General features: G+C 43.2%; 3 protein-coding genes across 4 annotated transcripts in view; 2 read left to right on the top strand and 1 right to left on the bottom strand.

Moving 5' to 3' along the window:
* The window catches only part of LOC108035085 (uncharacterized), a 98,477-nt gene that overhangs the window by 12,486 nt on the left and 69,658 nt on the right, over positions 1 to 16,333 (top strand). The window lies entirely within an intron of this gene.
* On the top strand, positions 3,136 to 5,356 carry LOC108035086 (succinate dehydrogenase [ubiquinone] flavoprotein subunit, mitochondrial). The gene has a single exon (XM_017110503.3). It carries the CDS (start codon positions 3,220 to 3,222, stop codon positions 5,146 to 5,148), a length of 1,929 nt encoding a protein of 642 aa, XP_016965992.1. The 5' UTR covers positions 3,136 to 3,219; the 3' UTR covers positions 5,149 to 5,356.
* On the bottom strand, positions 5,431 to 6,278 carry LOC127010897 (thioredoxin-related transmembrane protein 1). Its single transcript, XM_050886455.1, has one exon. The coding sequence runs from the start codon at positions 6,199 to 6,201 to the stop codon at positions 5,485 to 5,487; it is 717 nt and encodes a 238-aa protein (XP_050742412.1). The 5' UTR covers positions 6,202 to 6,278; the 3' UTR covers positions 5,431 to 5,484.

Raw genomic sequence — 16,333 nt, 5'->3', positions numbered from 1 at the left:
TCGTTTCCCGTCTTTGGCCGACATCGTTGTTGTTTTGGCCCGTGATGGCCGGCTAGCGCAACTCGTTGCGCGATTCCCGCCCATACGGCCGTCCCGTTCTGGCCCGGTCTGTGAGCGGTCGGCGCTCGCTTAGGCCACACCCTCTAACAGGTAAGGCCGCGGCGGCAGCTCGCCTCTCGCTCGCTCCGCCGGCGGGTCAGTCTGCGGCCATCGCTTGGGAACCGGCCACAGGTAGGCAGAAGCGCTCTGGCCGCGGCCCTCAGGTGGGTCGGATCGCTCGGGGCGAGCACACCTCCCAGCACTGGCGTCCAGGTCCTGGGCGGGAGTCTCGCGGCCCCTGCTGTAGCCCCCGTGGATAATCGTTCAGCACTGCATGCGCCAAAAATTAAGTGAAACGTGTTTCAGCCGCTCGAAATCGTGGCTCAGAGGAAAAAGTATCTCAACTTTTGATTATGGCTTGTGATGTTTTTACAGCCTCTGTTTATATATGATCTTTTAGTTTACAGAAAAAATTGTTCTTACAATATCTGTACAAATAGATGGTATCTTAAGCGAAATTAGTATTTTTTAAAGCCTATAAATACACTTTTTTAAAGGGGCTTTATAACAGTGGTCCAAGATAAATTTGAATCACACTTAATCGTTGTAAAGTTCATAGGGGCTACAGGTTTTAAATTATATAAGGTATAAGGATAGGAAATAAAAAAGCATTTATATTATTACTAAACCTACTGTAAGCTTCAAAATCAAAAGGTTATAAATCCATAAGATTGATGCAAAAATCTTGTTAAGCAAAATTCAAACCCATTTTTCTTGACTTTGGCTAGGACCCAGATTTAAACCATTTCTTCACCACCTTAGCCGGTCACTCTGTGTATAAATGTTAAACCGTTCCGCCTTTCTTTCAGTGTAAGTAGGTCTGGATTTGCTTTCCGTCGGTGCCCGTCCGCTGTCCGTTGTCCGCCGCAGACTGGCTTTGATTTGTTTAGACGCTCGTTTCATGTTTTGTTTGCGCAACCAATTAAAACTTTGTATTTTTTCCATGGGGTCTGTTTGCAGTCCAAAACGGGTTTGCCGATCCAACACTCTTTTTTTTACTTTTTGGTAAAATTTTCAGCTGAATTTCGAGTTGTAAACACTTGGCTCCGTGCGTCAATTTGTGTATGTGGCCAAAATACAAGCTGGCCCGGGGCGGAGTTGCTGGCTTTTTGGGGCGGTCCGCGACCGCAGTTGGCAAACGAGATTCGGCGTCAAAATTAGAGCGCATCGGGATTGAGTGGCTCTTTGATATGGGATCTCGTAGGCAGGGATGACTGTGCAGGTTAAAGCTAAGTTTAAATGAAAAGTTTACCTTTATGAAGTTAATCTAATTTTTTGCATTACTAATTTATTAAATTATATTCTGCTAATAATTTCTTGATGATCTAAATAACGTTCTATGCAAGACAAAAATATCTAAAAATATATATTTTAAATGACCATTCATTATAGCCTTAATTCAAGTGCTAATTTTAAGGAACATAATAAAAGTTGAACAGCTGAAACCCGATTCATTGAAAGTTGGCTGGATTGTTTCTAGTTCGTTGATGAGCCACAATGCGACAACTATTTATAGGTTTTCCGTGATTTTTTGAGATCACGCGCCTCTTGCAGTCGCCGACTGAACTTCAGAGTGGCTCCCATAGCGGGCTCGCATTTTAGTCGGTTCCAAGTCATCGCCGCGTGTCAATGGACCTGCCGACTCTATCGGGGGGCTGGGAACGGAACGGAAGGGTCGAAAAGTTGGGCCGAAAGACAAATAGCCGGCGGGCCTCGATGGCCATTAGTTTAAGGTCTGGCACGGCAGGCTGTCGGGGGTAAATGAGAAAAATCAACAGACCCAGGGAACTCAATAAAATACCCGATGCCAGATGAAAATGGAGGGGAGGCCGGAGTGGCCGAGCGTTGGCCAATGTAGGAATGTATCTGACGGATGGCGATGGACAAGTGACGGATGTGTCTGGCTACCTATGCCTTGCTACCATAATCATTCATTAAAGGTGCCGCTGGCTTTCATTAAGAATCCGTGCGGAGGAGTACGCGGAAATGTGGGACAACCCTTCGCGGGGCTGCGATCCTCAGCCCTTTTCGAGGACGAGAGCGTCCTTGCCCTAAATATTCACCGCACGGCATTGTAGCCGCTTTATGGCCAATCCTTTCTGCTTGTGTGTTTGCAAACAATTCGATTTTATGGCCGCCTAAGCGAATTTCCCCGCCTCAATTAGGCTGAGGTTGTAAACTCATAAAGCAAACACGCGAGAGTGCGAACGCGGAGCAGGCAGCCGGCAACAAAAAAGGAGCAAAAAAGGAAGAAACCGGGGCAGGCATTCCGTTTGCACAGGACACACGCAAATACGCATGTCCTTTTTCGGCGCAATTAGCCGCCGGGAAAATCCCAGTCCATTCCGATACGCGGCGATACTGTATCGATCCCAGAGCACACACCCAGCGATCGAGTTCGTGTCCGAAGTCTTTCGTTCGCCATTCTTGGCTTTCCGCCCATGGGTTCGCCCCTCTCGAGTCTGTTTGCTCGAACCCAGTCCCAGTCCCAGTCCCAATCCCAAAACCAATCCCAGACCCAGACCCAAACCCGAAACCCAGACTCATTTACATACTGCTCGTTCTCTGCTGTTTTCGCTGCGCTTAAGTATGTTTGCCCGGCCCGATCTCTATGTGTTTGCTTTGGGCCATGTTTTACCATATCGCCCATCTTGACCATCTCGAGCATCTCGACCTGTTTGCCGCTTGTCTACTTCTGGCTCTGCGATGCCGCCGCAGGATTTTCGTGGAAATTTTTAGCTTTAACGAGCTCCAAACCTGAAAATGGCGTGACTTGGCAAACAATTGGTTGGAGAACCAAGTTATGCAAATGCTATTTGGCTTTAAAAATATACTGCTTCAATTCGTTGCTTAATTTTAAAGCATTTATGTAGATACTTTCTAGAAAACATACTTGAGATATGCACCCTTTTTTTTAAATATAGGAAAACTGTTTATGCAAAATCAAAAAATTTAAGTTATTATGTTTCGATCTAAAGAGTTTCTTTAGCACCAATCTAGGAAAGGCTTCTGCGATAGTCTAATCGGCATTGTGTTTTCCATCCCAACTCGAATACACCTAGAATATTACCACGCAAAACTAGATCTAGTCGGGCACACAGACCAGGAGCTCCACGGAAAATGAATCGGCTGTTTGCCAGAAGGGCCGCCCGCCCCATGATCAAAACCCTCCTTGATTCCAGTCGCCTGTTTTCCTGCTGCAAGGACGAGTATTCCCTGACCGATCACAAGTACGATGCGATTGTGATTGGAGCCGGCGGAGCTGGGATGCGGGCGGGATTTGGGCTGGCGGAGAAGGGCTTCAAGACGGCCATGATATCGAAGCTCTTTCCCACCCGATCCCACACGGTGGCCGCCCAGGGCGGAGTGAATGCGGCCCTCGCGAACATGGACAAGGACGACTGGAAGTACCACTTCTACGACACGGTCAAGGGCAGCGACTGGCTGGGCGACCAGAACGCCATCCACTACATGTGCCGCGAGGCGGAGAAGGCGGTGCTCGAGCTGGACATGTACGGGATGCCCTTCTCCCGGCGACCCGACGGCAAGATCTACCAGCGACCCTTTGGGGGTCAGACCCTGGACTACGGCAAGGGCGGCGTGGCCAAGAGGGCGTGCGCATGCGCAGATCGCACCGGCCATGCGCTCATCCATACGCTCTACGGACAGACCCTGAAGCATGCGGATCTCTGCCACTACTTCATAGACTACTTCGTCCTAGATTTGATCATGTCCGAGGGTAAGTGTGTGGGCTGCCTGGCCTGGAAACTGGACGATGGCACCTTCCATCGCTTTCTGGCCAACAACACAGTGGTGGCCGCCGGCGGTTGTGGTCGGGTTTACTTCTCCACCACCGCAGGGCACACGTGCACGGGAGATGGCAATGCCTGGGTGTCCCGCCAGGAGCTGCCCCTCATGGACATGGAGTTTGTGCAGTTCCATCCCACGGGCATCTACGGAGCAGGTTGCCTGATCACCGAGGGAGTTCGGGGAGAGGGTGGATTCTTCCTGAACTCCAAGGGAGAACGCTTCATGGAGCGCTATGCCCCGAAGGCCAAGGATCTGGCCTCCAGGGATGTGGTGGCGCGGGCCATGACCATGGAGGTCCTGGCCGGCAATGGCTGCGGTCCCCTGAAGGATCATGTGCACCTGCAACTCCACCACATCGACGCAACGGTGATCAGGCAGCGTTTGCCGGGTATTTTGGTCACCGCCAAGATCTTTGCCAAGGTGGATGTCACCAAGGAACCCGTGCCGGTTCTGCCAACTGTCCACTACAACATGGGGGGAATCCCCACGGATCACAGGGGGCGGGTGATCACGGTGGACGAGGATGGCAAGGAGCAGGTGGTCAAGGGGCTGTACTCTTGCGGGGAGACATCCTGCGCCTCCGTGCACGGCGCCAATCGGTTGGGTGCCAACTCCCTGCTGGACTTGATTATTTTCGGAAAGGTCTGTGCCCTGGATATTGCCGAGAACAGCTGTCCCGGGGACAAGCCGCCCGAGGTAGAGGACAAGGCTACGGAGAAGTCTCTGGAGAACTTCAAGTGCCTGCGCAACGCCAAAGGATGCACTCCGACGGCTGTGCTGAGACTGGAGCTGCAGAGGACCATGACCAAACATGCGGCCGTCTTTCGGGATGGAACACTCCTCAAGGAAGGGCTCCTGAAGGTGGCCGAGCTGTGTGAGCAGTTCAAGGACATCAAGGTCACCGATCGCACTCTGGTGTGGAATACCGACCTGGTTGAGACCCTGGAGCTTCAGAATATGCTCGCGAATGCGGTGCACATTATAACGGCCATGGAGAACCGCAAGGAGTCGCGGGGTTCCCATGCTCGCGAGGATTTCAAGAATCGCGTGGATGAACTGGACTATGGAGCACCCATGGCCGGGCAGAAAAAGAAGCCAATGGAGGAGCACTGGCGAAAGCACACAATGACCTTTGCTCTGGGCAACAAGGGATGTGCCTCCATCAAATATCGGCCGGTGGTGGACACCACTTTGGACGACTCGGTGGCCTCCATTCCCCCTGCTCCGCGTATATACTGATTAGGGGAGTCAGGAACCGTTTTATTTGATCCCTCTTATCTTATTCAGGAGTTTAAAATATTAATGTACAAAAGGAAAGGGATTACCCCGAATGAAACTGTCCTTAAATAAAGTAATATATCTGTAGCGGAGGTGACACAGAAATCTCTGCTTCCCTCAGATTTCTGTGTCACCGCCACTTAAATAATTAAAGAAGCTATAAAAAATAGTTGTTAAAGACTATGATCTCTGCATAAAATTGTAAAATTTTGTTTACAATTTTAAAATCGATGAATCAATATATATGGTAAAAAGATATATATTTTATTGGATAATATTTGCATGCTTTCTGTACGTCTAATTGATATACGTAGTTAACTGGTAGTGTGTTTTTTTAGAACGATGGTAGTTGGAAATAATTTTCGAGGCTAAACACCACAAGACATATATGGTTAGTATGACAATATCCATAATGCTGACAAACACCAAGTCGAGAATAATAGTGGCAAACAAAACATTACGTCCAACAAGTCCAGACCGCAGCAAGGTGACGAGAGAACTAAAAGCAAAAACAGAGAAATTGGTAAATATGGAAGTTGGGTGTCTCCAAAACGGCACAGTGTGAATCTCCATCCATTCACGTAGATGCAAGAGATCGCGGAGGGATATCAGGTCCTGTTTGGCATTCAATTTACGAAAGTCCCCATCCAGCACATGATATATGGTCTCGTCGGCAAAGGCGGAGAATCGTCTTTGCATCGTCGAAAGCTTTGAGAGATCGCAAACAGCCAGTCCAATATCGAGGCAACCCATGGAGGTGGCAGCCAAGTTGTATAAGCTCCTCTCCAGATCCTTGCACTTCTGATCCGGTAACGAGCATAATATCAGCAACCACTCGCCGGTTAGCACCTCCGTCCAGTTAATCTCATCGATCATGGTAATGCGTCCCCTGCCATCGGAATCGGTTGAGTGGGATCTTATGAACCGGGAGCAGAGGTCCGTATTTATGGAGTTCTCAGACTCGCGAAATGGAATCATGGAGGCCAGTAGAACCAAGAGCAACTTTAAAGTCATTTATGTAAACTTAAAGGATTTTTTAATTTTTCTAGCAAGTTTATTTTTTGATGTGCCGTATCGCAGTGACAGTAATGCCCTAGGCTATCACGTACATTTTATTTGGTATCCGTTTAATATTATTTTAATTTTAATTTAATTCTAGAACAACGCGTACTGCAATGTCATAATAAAGTGTTAGAGGTGACCATGTCACAAAATGACCACAATTAAGGTGACCATAAACAAGGTGATAACTCTGGCCGAGAATGATTCAGTGTTGTGAAACGGCTTAAGTTCTCGAAAATGGCATCTTAATGGAAAGGGTGGCTAAAACTCTGGCCAAATAAGTACCCTAAAGGCGTATTTTCAACGTTGCAATTAAGTGAAACCAGTTGATCGAGGAGTACAGTTGCCACCGCAGGGCACTAACAGGTCATTAGCATCAGATACAGATAGAAATCAGTATAACTCGCTTGCCGGTGCCGTTCTAGTGCGACTGTTGCCGATGTCTGAGTGTAAATAATTGCCCGCAACAGGAATAAGTTGTAGGTTATGCGAGGAATGCTCAAAGCAGGATCCGATGGGAGGACCTCCCCTAATGACCACAATAAATTATTTTCATTTGGGGGCATTTAGCATAGAGAAAAAGCCGAGTGTCTGGTAAAGAAATAATTTATAGCTGTTGAAAACTTAACATGTTCATTTGGCCACATGTGTGTGCGTGGCGGGGGGAAAGCGGGAAAAGTGGCAAAATGGGAAATTGTTGGGGTGTGTGGGTCCAATAATAATGGCGCTTGTTAAGGCTTATGAGGAATCGCTTGTGTGTGCGTGTGTGGGACAGCAAATGAAAGGCCAACCGAGCAGGACCACACGAATACTTTGCCAGGACACACACACCCACCCACCCCTCAGCAAACACCAAGGACATGCCCCAACTATTTGGTATGTATTTCGTGTGGCAGTGTGGATACAATTGTTGCTGTTTCATATGGTTTTGCTGCTGGGCGGCTGCCACCGACAGAAAAATTACAGTTGCATACACATTTGCCTCTGTTAAATTGTCCCACAACCAATACAAAGTGACCTTTTCATTTATTTTTATGATGGCCCCTCCCTCCCCTTCGAGGCATTTCCCATTTTCCCGCCCAGTCGACCAGTCGCCCATTCTGGGCCATAAAAAATAGTTCGCTCGATTCAACTTTCCTGCGGCAACAAATGTTGGTTACTGCGACCCAAAGGGGATTCCTGGTAGCTGGATGAAATGTGCTCTTTTGAATTTGTTTATTTCAGACTGGGCCTAATGGAAGGGAAATCTGCTGGCCCATTACGGAGCTGTGTAATATTATATCTGAGCCTGATGAAGGATTTTTTCTTCATCATGCTTAGCCTGCATGCCACTCCCAGCATTTACCTTCTGCATTGGAAATTACCATATTTTCCCTACCATAATTGGCTTCTTAAAAAAGTATTATAAGTATTTATGCGAGTGGGTGCAAAACTCAAAACTGTCCTCACAACTTTGTTGATATCTATTCAACGCACAACTTTCTTTTTGCTGCTTATAGTATTAGGGAAAAGTTTGTGGTACTTCGTTAAAGTTCTAGTTTCAAATAGTTCAGATAAAGCCCTCTATTAAATCATAATGTGAACTTAAATGCATTAAAGTGGGAAGGCAATTGTATCTTTGTGTACAAAAATATTCAGTTTGAATTTATTTAATATTAAAACGAACTTTTGCTTTCAGGGAAACTAACTTTAGAAACTTTTTGGGGGCAAGTGGCTTTTTGATAAGAATTTGATTTTATTTGCTTTTATTAGAGTATTTTTGTCTGCCTTTTGATATCGGTCAGTACTCGGAGTCATTTTTATTAATATCTAATTTAATGTTGTATAATCCGTTTTCAAGCGACTGCCGGGGGCAATCTATCTTGTGGCTCTCCAGTGTCTTTACTTTGCCGTTCTGGTCTTCAGTCTCCCCTTTTGGCTTTTACTCGTTGCAGAGCATGATAGCAAGTTGGCCGAAACTCTCGAAGTTGATTCTGCACTTCATCGGAAAACAAAACAAAATGTTTCAATTTAAGCTTTTACCCAGTCACTTCAGCTTGCGAACGAGTGCAGTGCACTTGTCCCGCAGCAAGATGGAGTACGAAAATTGAATGTGCTATACAAGGCACTGCGGGAAATAACAAGAGAAATATAAGATACTCGAGTTTCAGCTAAAGGGAGTGCAAGAGGGATAGAGATATGCATGCCATAAATCTGCTGTTTTACTAACACGCCACCTAGCATGTATAGTTTATATCGACTTATGACCTTACATATTTATTAAAAGCACTCTTTAATAATAGTTCTTAAAAAGGCCTTCGTTTTTAAATTTATTTAAGAAAGTATTTTGAAGTTTATGCAAGTGTATATGGCTTTTATTACAAAAATATGTTATTAAATACTAACTAATACTTCATTTTTCGCCTTTGATAAAAATGTTTATATATTTTTATTTTTACTAAAGTATCTGAATTGAAACATCATTTTTCCCGAGTGTTCTGTAGTGTGCCACAGCTCGTTATCGGGTTTGGCGTTTGAGGGATTTGCCAGGGACATGAGTAGTGGAATATATCTGTTTCGTGGCCCCAGGCGTTCGAGTGGGCCATCATTTATATGTTGCCTTTGACTCAATCATTTGCTCGTTTAGAGGCAGCAGGAGCTCCATAATTTTCATTAGAACTGCCTCGGGAGAAAGCCGAGTCAAAGGCGGCCACCAGCCCGAAATGCCTACGATTCCCGCCAGTTTGACCACTTTGGCAGCCAACTATTCTGGACATGCCAAACTGCATTTTGGCCAGATCTGTTCTCTTGTTTTGGTTTGGCTCGATTTTGTTTTGAGTTTGGGTTCCTCGGTTTTGTTTTGGGCTAAATGTGCGCCCACAAACTAAATACAAGCCGCACAATTTTGAATTATTAATAAATTATACTCTCTCCACAAAAATAAAATGTATTTCCATTTATTTACTTGCAGGTAAGTTCCGGCCGGGAGAATGCAATAAACTGGTGCACTAAAAATGTCCGAAAAATAGAATTTCCAGCATGTCTCTGGGCACTTACACTCGTTTTTCGGTAAATTGATGGTAAAATCTGCTACGATTTCTGTGCCTGTTTGTGAAACCAACAAATTGAATATATACCTAGGTATTTATTTTTTAATCCAGCCCAGAAGCATGATGGCGAAAAATAATGTTACTTTTATAAGCCGCATGCACAAAAGTATGCAGTGAAAATTGAGTTTATGCAATGTGCGTTTGCAAGGTGACGCACGCTGTGATGCCCACGATTTCGTAAGTTAAATTGTGTAGATCGAGCATTCCCCTTGGACTTGGGACACTAAATAATTCATAAAATGACTTTAAAATGTTATTGCAGAATATTACAGACCTTAACCTCAAATTCAAAGAGGGATACCATCAAAAATATCAAAAATTTGACCCTCCTTGAAAGGGAATTCTGTCTGTAAGTCAATGGAATCACGAAAAAATGGGACATGAAAAGCTCTAAAATGTTGACTTTCTTTTAGCTGAAATATTTAAGTGTAGAATATTAGAGAATTCAACTACAAACTCATAGAGATATCAACCTTCAGAATCGGGATCCAACTACCCAAGTTATGGATTTTGGAAGTGCGGTTTTGGGTCCCCAGTCTGAAAGCCATTGGAAATACGGAAAAATCTGACATGAAAAGTAGCTAAAATTTTGACCCTCTTATATCTGAAATATTTAAATGTAGAATAATAGAAAATTCCACCACAAACTCATAGAGATATCAATCTTCAGAATCGGGACCTAACTACCCCAGTTATGGATTTTGGAAGTGCGGTTTTGGGTCCCCAGTCTGAAAATATTGGAAATACGTAAAAATCTGACATGAAAAGGGGCTTAAATTTTGACCCTCTTATAACTGAAATATTTAAATGTAAAATAATAGAAAATCCCAGCACAAACTCATAGAGATATCAACCTTCAGAATCGGGATCCAACTACCCAAGTTATGGATTTTGGAAGTGTGGTTTTGGGTCCCCAGTCTGAAAATATTGGAAATACGTAAAAATCGGACATGAAAAGGTGCTAAAATTTTGACCCTCTTATAACTGAAATATTTAAATGTAGAATATTAGAGAATTCCACCACAAACTCATAGAGATATCAACCTTCAGAATCGGGATCCAACTACCCAAGTTATGGATTTTGGAAGTACGGTTTTGGGTCACCAATCTGAAAGCCATTGGAAATACGGAAAAATCTGACATGAAAAGGGGCTTAAATTTTGACCCTCTTATAAGTGAAATATTTAAATGTAGAATAATAGAAAATTCCACCACAAACTCATAGAGATATCAACCTTCAGAATCGGGATCCGACTACCCAAGTTATGGATTTTGGAAATGCAGTTTTGGGTCTACAGTCTGAAAGCTATTGAAAATACGGAAAAAACTGACATGAAAAGGGGCTTAAATTTTGACCCTCTTATATCTGAAATATTTAAATGTAGAATAATAGAAAATTCCACCACAAACTCATAGAGATATCAACCTTCAGAATCGGGATCCAACTACCCAAGTAATGGATTTTGGAAGTGGGGTTTTGGATCCCCAGTCTGAAAATATTGGAAATACGTAAAAATCTGACATGAAAAGGGGCTTAAATTTTGACCCTCTGATAATTGAAATATTTAAATGTAGAATATTACAGAATTCAGCCACAAAATCATAGAGATATCAACCTTCAGAATCGGGATCCGACTACCCAAGTTATGGATTTTGGAAATGCAGTTTTGGGTCTACAGTCTGAAAGCCATTGGAAATTCGAAAGAATCGGACATAAAAAAGATTCTGAAACGCATTTCAAATACCGAAACATTTTTTCATGAAAGCGGAACTCTGAAAATAGGTTTGTTGGTAGAGTAGAGTAACGTTTACTTAATCACCTTATCACATTGGTTCGACAATCAAAACCTTCAGTTTATTACAAAATGTGTAATGCATATCACTGCCACTTTGTAAAAGTCGCTATAAATGACAAAATACTACTGACCACAATCGAACGCAAAAATGAACGTCATAACCATTTCATAACTGACGGCAGCTCGTGTTGTTGTATTGAATGTCAATCAAGAATTTAATGTCGATACTCGGTGGGACGTGGTGACGTGGCAGACAGCTTCCTGGGTTCAGAAGTCGAGCAGGATTTCTGGGGAGAAGCCATCACATTCGAGTAGGCCTTCCCATGTGGCTCTTCCGTGTGTCTGACAACATTTTGCTTGTGCAACTGTTTATGGGCTGGCGGGGAAAGTGCTGGGGAAAATGCAGATGATTGCACTCACACATCGAGTCGACACTATTGGAAATACAGTGCGTTTGCCTTGCTCTCGGGAGCCAAATGAGTTTTGCATAAACAAACATGGCCGGCCGAGCTTTCCCTTGCCACCTGCTGCTCAGAAAACAAGTGGAGGAGCCACAGTCGAGTGCCTCGACCAGATGTTGCTGCAACAAAAGGCATGAATAACTTTTGGGAACTACATTTTCTTTATGTTTTCGTATTTAATGGGTATACAAAAAATATTTATAATAACCAGAGGTGGGGTGATATCTGGGAAAGTTTCATACTTTTTAAAGGCTTAAATTAGTTACGATTTTGGGATAGCATTTTAAACCAGTTAAATATTAGTAGGACTATAACATTAATATATAAATTCAATTCAAATGTAATATTTGTGTATACACATTACTTTTTTATCTAAATTCCCAACAATCTCTCAAGAAAAAGCCATTAAAAGAGCCATGTATCCTAATATAATAGAAGTACCAGGTATCCGTAATAGGTTGTCAAGACTCCTGGGGAAAAGGATCAGCTCAGTACTCTAGCTGGGAATGCATAATTAAGCCAAACAAGAAAAATGAGCAGGCCCTTGCCAGCCATTCCAGATTATTTTTTGTTTGCCACAATGTGAAGGTACTTTCTGCAGCCGAGTTTGCTTCCGTTTTTCAAATTAAAATGCGTTTAGCTTGGAGTGCACGTACTCATTTATCATTTTATTATGGCCAGGCATAAGGCAGGAGCTGTTTTTCCACCCTGGTCTTGGTTCTTGTTTTCTTGCCCACTTTCGAATATTACGTGCTGGCCAACGGGGCGCATGAGTAATGCGAGCACATTGTGCACACAGAACTCGATTTTGGAATTGAAGTTTTGCCCTGTTGTCTGTTTCTGTGGCGTTTCCTTATTACAGCAGCCCACTCTGCAATGCGAATTTCGTTGAGCAGATTTCCATTAATGGTCACTCGCCCTGCCCTGCTTTTCCTTTGTTTTCAGCTCGGTGGCAGCAAATATGAGCAGGAAAAACTCGAAACAATGATGGCACAGACCCACTAGCTACACAGAAAATAATGGTTAGATCTTTAAGAGGCAATTGTTCTTAAAAAAGTTATTTATTTATATGTATCCTAACTATCCCAGTGGTACAAGATATTCTTGGTGGTCACTTTTAAGTATAATTTGAACCTTAATGACCTTATAAATTTTATTAAAAGGGGGTTAATACCTATCTAATTATCTCGCTGGCTGTAAGAAAATTTAAATACCACATTATTTAGATATAGGGCCCTTAGATTACCATCTGGAATGCCATAGTTTTATTTCCTGTGCAGTGGACAACTAAATTCCGTTGAAATTTCATTTCGCTCGCCCTGCATTGGGTTTTCTTTTTTCTCTGGACTTGGTTTGTTTCACATTTATATTCATTTGTTTTCCGTTTTATTTACCCAGCTCAACCGCAGCAACAAGAACAACAAACTTACTATACGGGTGTGTGCATGTGTATTTAGGTGTATGTATAATTTTCACAAAAAGCCGGGGGGAAAATTCTGGCATTAGAAATTTTTGGTAGCACCAGCGACGCGAAGCAAATTCATTTTCCAAGTTATCGTCGAATATATATTTTTCCTACGGCTGCTGGAAAATGTAGAAACCCCAAACACGATGACCAAGTTTGTGGGCCCCAACTAATTAATTGGGTATTTGTTTGGCTTTACTGGGCGGGGAGTTGGGCAATATTTTTAGGATACTCCAGGGAAATAGAAAAAGGATCAGCCCTGGGTCGTAAGGGGGAGGATGGAATTTAAATTAAATATTTTCCGGGCTTCTCCGATTGTACTTTTAACTTCCTGGGCGCTCATTTCATTTGTATACACACATTTGGTTTCCTTAATAAGAAAATTCGAGCGTTGTTTGTTTTAATAATAATGAAATTATAATAATTGTTAGAACTACCTTTTGTTTATAGATTGCTAAACAAATCTTGTATTTATTTATCTCTTTGAACAAACCTTTCATAAAACGTTAATTATCCATAATAGAAGATCGAACACTTTCGAGCTCACATTTCAACGTGCAACAAAAGTTATTTGGGGGAACTTCTTAAGCACCATCAAATACTGCGTCCTTGTTCATTATTTCCAACAACTTTAGAATGGAAAACTTTAGAGCGACAAAAACCGGACAGCCAGCAAACTGTGCTCAAGATTTCCGCATCTGCCTGGGACAAGGGAAAGTATTGCTAATTGCAGTTTGTCCACAGGGAAGAAGCAACAAGCTGCCTGTCTACGCTCCAGTGTCCTTCAATCCGCATCCCATCCAGGCACCCAGAAAAACCAACCCACCCACTCAGTCTTGACCACCGAAAAGTTGGGCAAGTTACCGCTGTAATGTGGCCAAAGTAGTGCCGGTACTGAAGACTCTTGTGGGGCTTTTTACTTCGGTTACCCGTAGAACGTAGAACATATAGTATATGCTATAGGGTATATGACACATCTTTGCATTTTTTATTGAATGCCACCTGTGGGAATTAAACACATATTATTTTAAACTGTTTTATCATGATTTTGCGGCTTATTCCTGTAATCTTATTTTGCAACTAGCCAGAAAGTCTCCTTGGGGCCATCTTAGTGCTTGCCAAGCCAGTGCCAGGAATCTTATAGTCGGTTCACACGATTAAAGCCTGCTTACTTGTTATCCGTCGAGTATTTAACTTTTTTTTGGATGTGGAAAACCGCAGGAAAGTAGGAAAAGCAGCGGAATGGCAACAAAGAGTGCCGGCACTTGCCCGCCGGCTGTGGGGTGGGAGTAGCGTGCTTTGCCGTAAAAATGCTGTCGCTGTCCGGACTTCTGGGCATGGAAAGCGGCCAAGGGGGGTCGGAAAAAGGGAAGGGGGTCCTGGCTGCTGTTGCTTTGAACTGCCTCTGCCGCTCTTACCGCCTTCACCGTGCCCACCGCTGCTACTTTCTGTGACATTTTTGCAGAAGGTTTTTGCATTCGTGCAACTTTTTGTGCTGCACTGCGTTTTACGGGGGAAACACAACAGATAGGGGGTGAGAATGGGGGGCGGTCAGCTGGCTGCCTTAAAGTTTGCGTGCCCGTTAATTTTGTTTGCACTCGCGAAGAGTGTGAAAATTTATTCTAAGCTCCCGCCGGCTCTAATTTCTGTGGTCTGCGCCGCATAGTGGGCCCAACTCAATTGATTTGGCATTCAGTAAATAAGCCAAGAATATATTTTTAAAAGTAACTTTCTTACACTTAAATATTGACATCAATACATTAGCTAAAGCACCAAAAATTCTGTAATCTTCGTGCTTAAAAAGTATTAAAGTTTGTTTAACTTTCAATCTTAAAAAAGTAATGTTACTTATACTATTTTTTTAAGGGTTTCAAAATATTTTTCAAATGCTCAATATTTATTTTTAGGCATTTATTTATTTTAAAAATTTTGCAATTACTTTTGGTTTTGTCCCAGTGTGCTCGGCAGAAATCGTGCGTGCGGCAAAGTTTTCCCTGCGCGTCGAAAAGTATGCAAATTATTAGGAAAGTTTTACACATTTTTCACTGCTCTTTTGCCGGCTGCCACTGCGTTTCTCACATTTGACAATTTCCAAATCCTCGATGCCACATCTTGAGCGGCAAAGAGTAAGAGGACCTAAGTGCGCACGAAAGTAGGCTAAATTATTAATGTTCCCCACTAGCCATTTCCTGCTGCCCTTAGGAAACACACAAGGAGTCGCAGGCTGGCCAACAGCAGACGTCAGGCCCGGTGCCGAGGGCCCATCACATCCTTCTTGTGTTCGCACCCACACTGGAAAACAAAGTGGTTCACTTTAAATTGGTCCTAAAAAGTTAGTTTAGCAATTTTCAAAGAAATATAATATATAAATAAGACCTTTTGATTTTTAATGTATATATTTATATATATTTATAAATTTATATAAAGACTTTAAATGTGTACCCTAAATCATAAATCCCACTTCTTCTAAGTCGTAAGAAACATTTTTTTAACAGCAATACTCGGTTTTTAATTGAAAAGTTCTTGAGTTTTGCTTAGTGTGCCTTTCACTCTCCGACAATTTAATGCCCGGTTCTTGACATTCGGCCGGACCCGGCCTGCCCATCCGATTTAGGTGTGTCCGGGGCCCCCTAACCACCCACTGGCCATCCTTTGGGTGGCCACCCACCCATGTGGGTGGTGCAATTTGTCAGTTTCCCACTCGACCTCGCCCGTCCTCGGTCCTCTGTTGCGGAAATTATTATTTTGTTTAATGATTTGTGCTTAGTTTCGTAATTGAGACTGTGAAAGGGATGCTGGCGAGTGGCAAGGACAGGGAAAAAGGACTCTGCTCTTGACCCACAATGGAAAATGGGGGGTGGCGAAACGTGGGAAAGTGGAAAACTATTGGTACAAAAAGTTGCTGTTGTTTTCCTCTTTGCCTTTTCGCTGTGAGGACAAAACTCATTCCAGCATGAACGAAAAGTGAAGAGAAAAGATTAAAAATTCTATTCATAAATTTCGTTGGCATCGAAAATATTTTGAAACCATCGTTCGGAGCAGAAAGTTCATTGTCAATTGATTTCGCAGCCAAGCGGATCCTGAAACCGAAGGACCTTTGTAGCATTTCTCCATTATTAAGCGAAAGTATTTTGTGCTGGCCGTTTTGTACTTGACTCGGAATGCTGTGAGAGGAATTTTGTTGGCAAACTAAAACTAAATGGCAAGGAATTTACCAGGGAATATTTCAAAAGCCTGTGCTATGGGGATTTCAATATTGTATTTTGTACTTGT

The sequence above is a fragment of the Drosophila biarmipes genome, chromosome 3L (genome assembly GCF_025231255.1).
Source record: "Drosophila biarmipes strain raj3 chromosome 3L, RU_DBia_V1.1, whole genome shotgun sequence".
Classification (NCBI taxonomy): domain Eukaryota; kingdom Metazoa; phylum Arthropoda; class Insecta; order Diptera; family Drosophilidae; genus Drosophila; species Drosophila biarmipes.
Note: the sequence above shows the minus strand (reverse complement) of the source record. Positions and strands in the feature narration are given on the sequence as shown.

Coding starts and splice junctions, on each gene's coding strand:
- LOC108035086 (XM_017110503.3), top strand. CDS start 3,220: ATGAATCGGCTGTTTGCCAGAAGGGCCGCCCGCCCCATGATCAAAACC.
- LOC127010897 (XM_050886455.1), bottom strand. CDS start 6,201: ATGACTTTAAAGTTGCTCTTGGTTCTACTGGCCTCCATGATTCCATTT.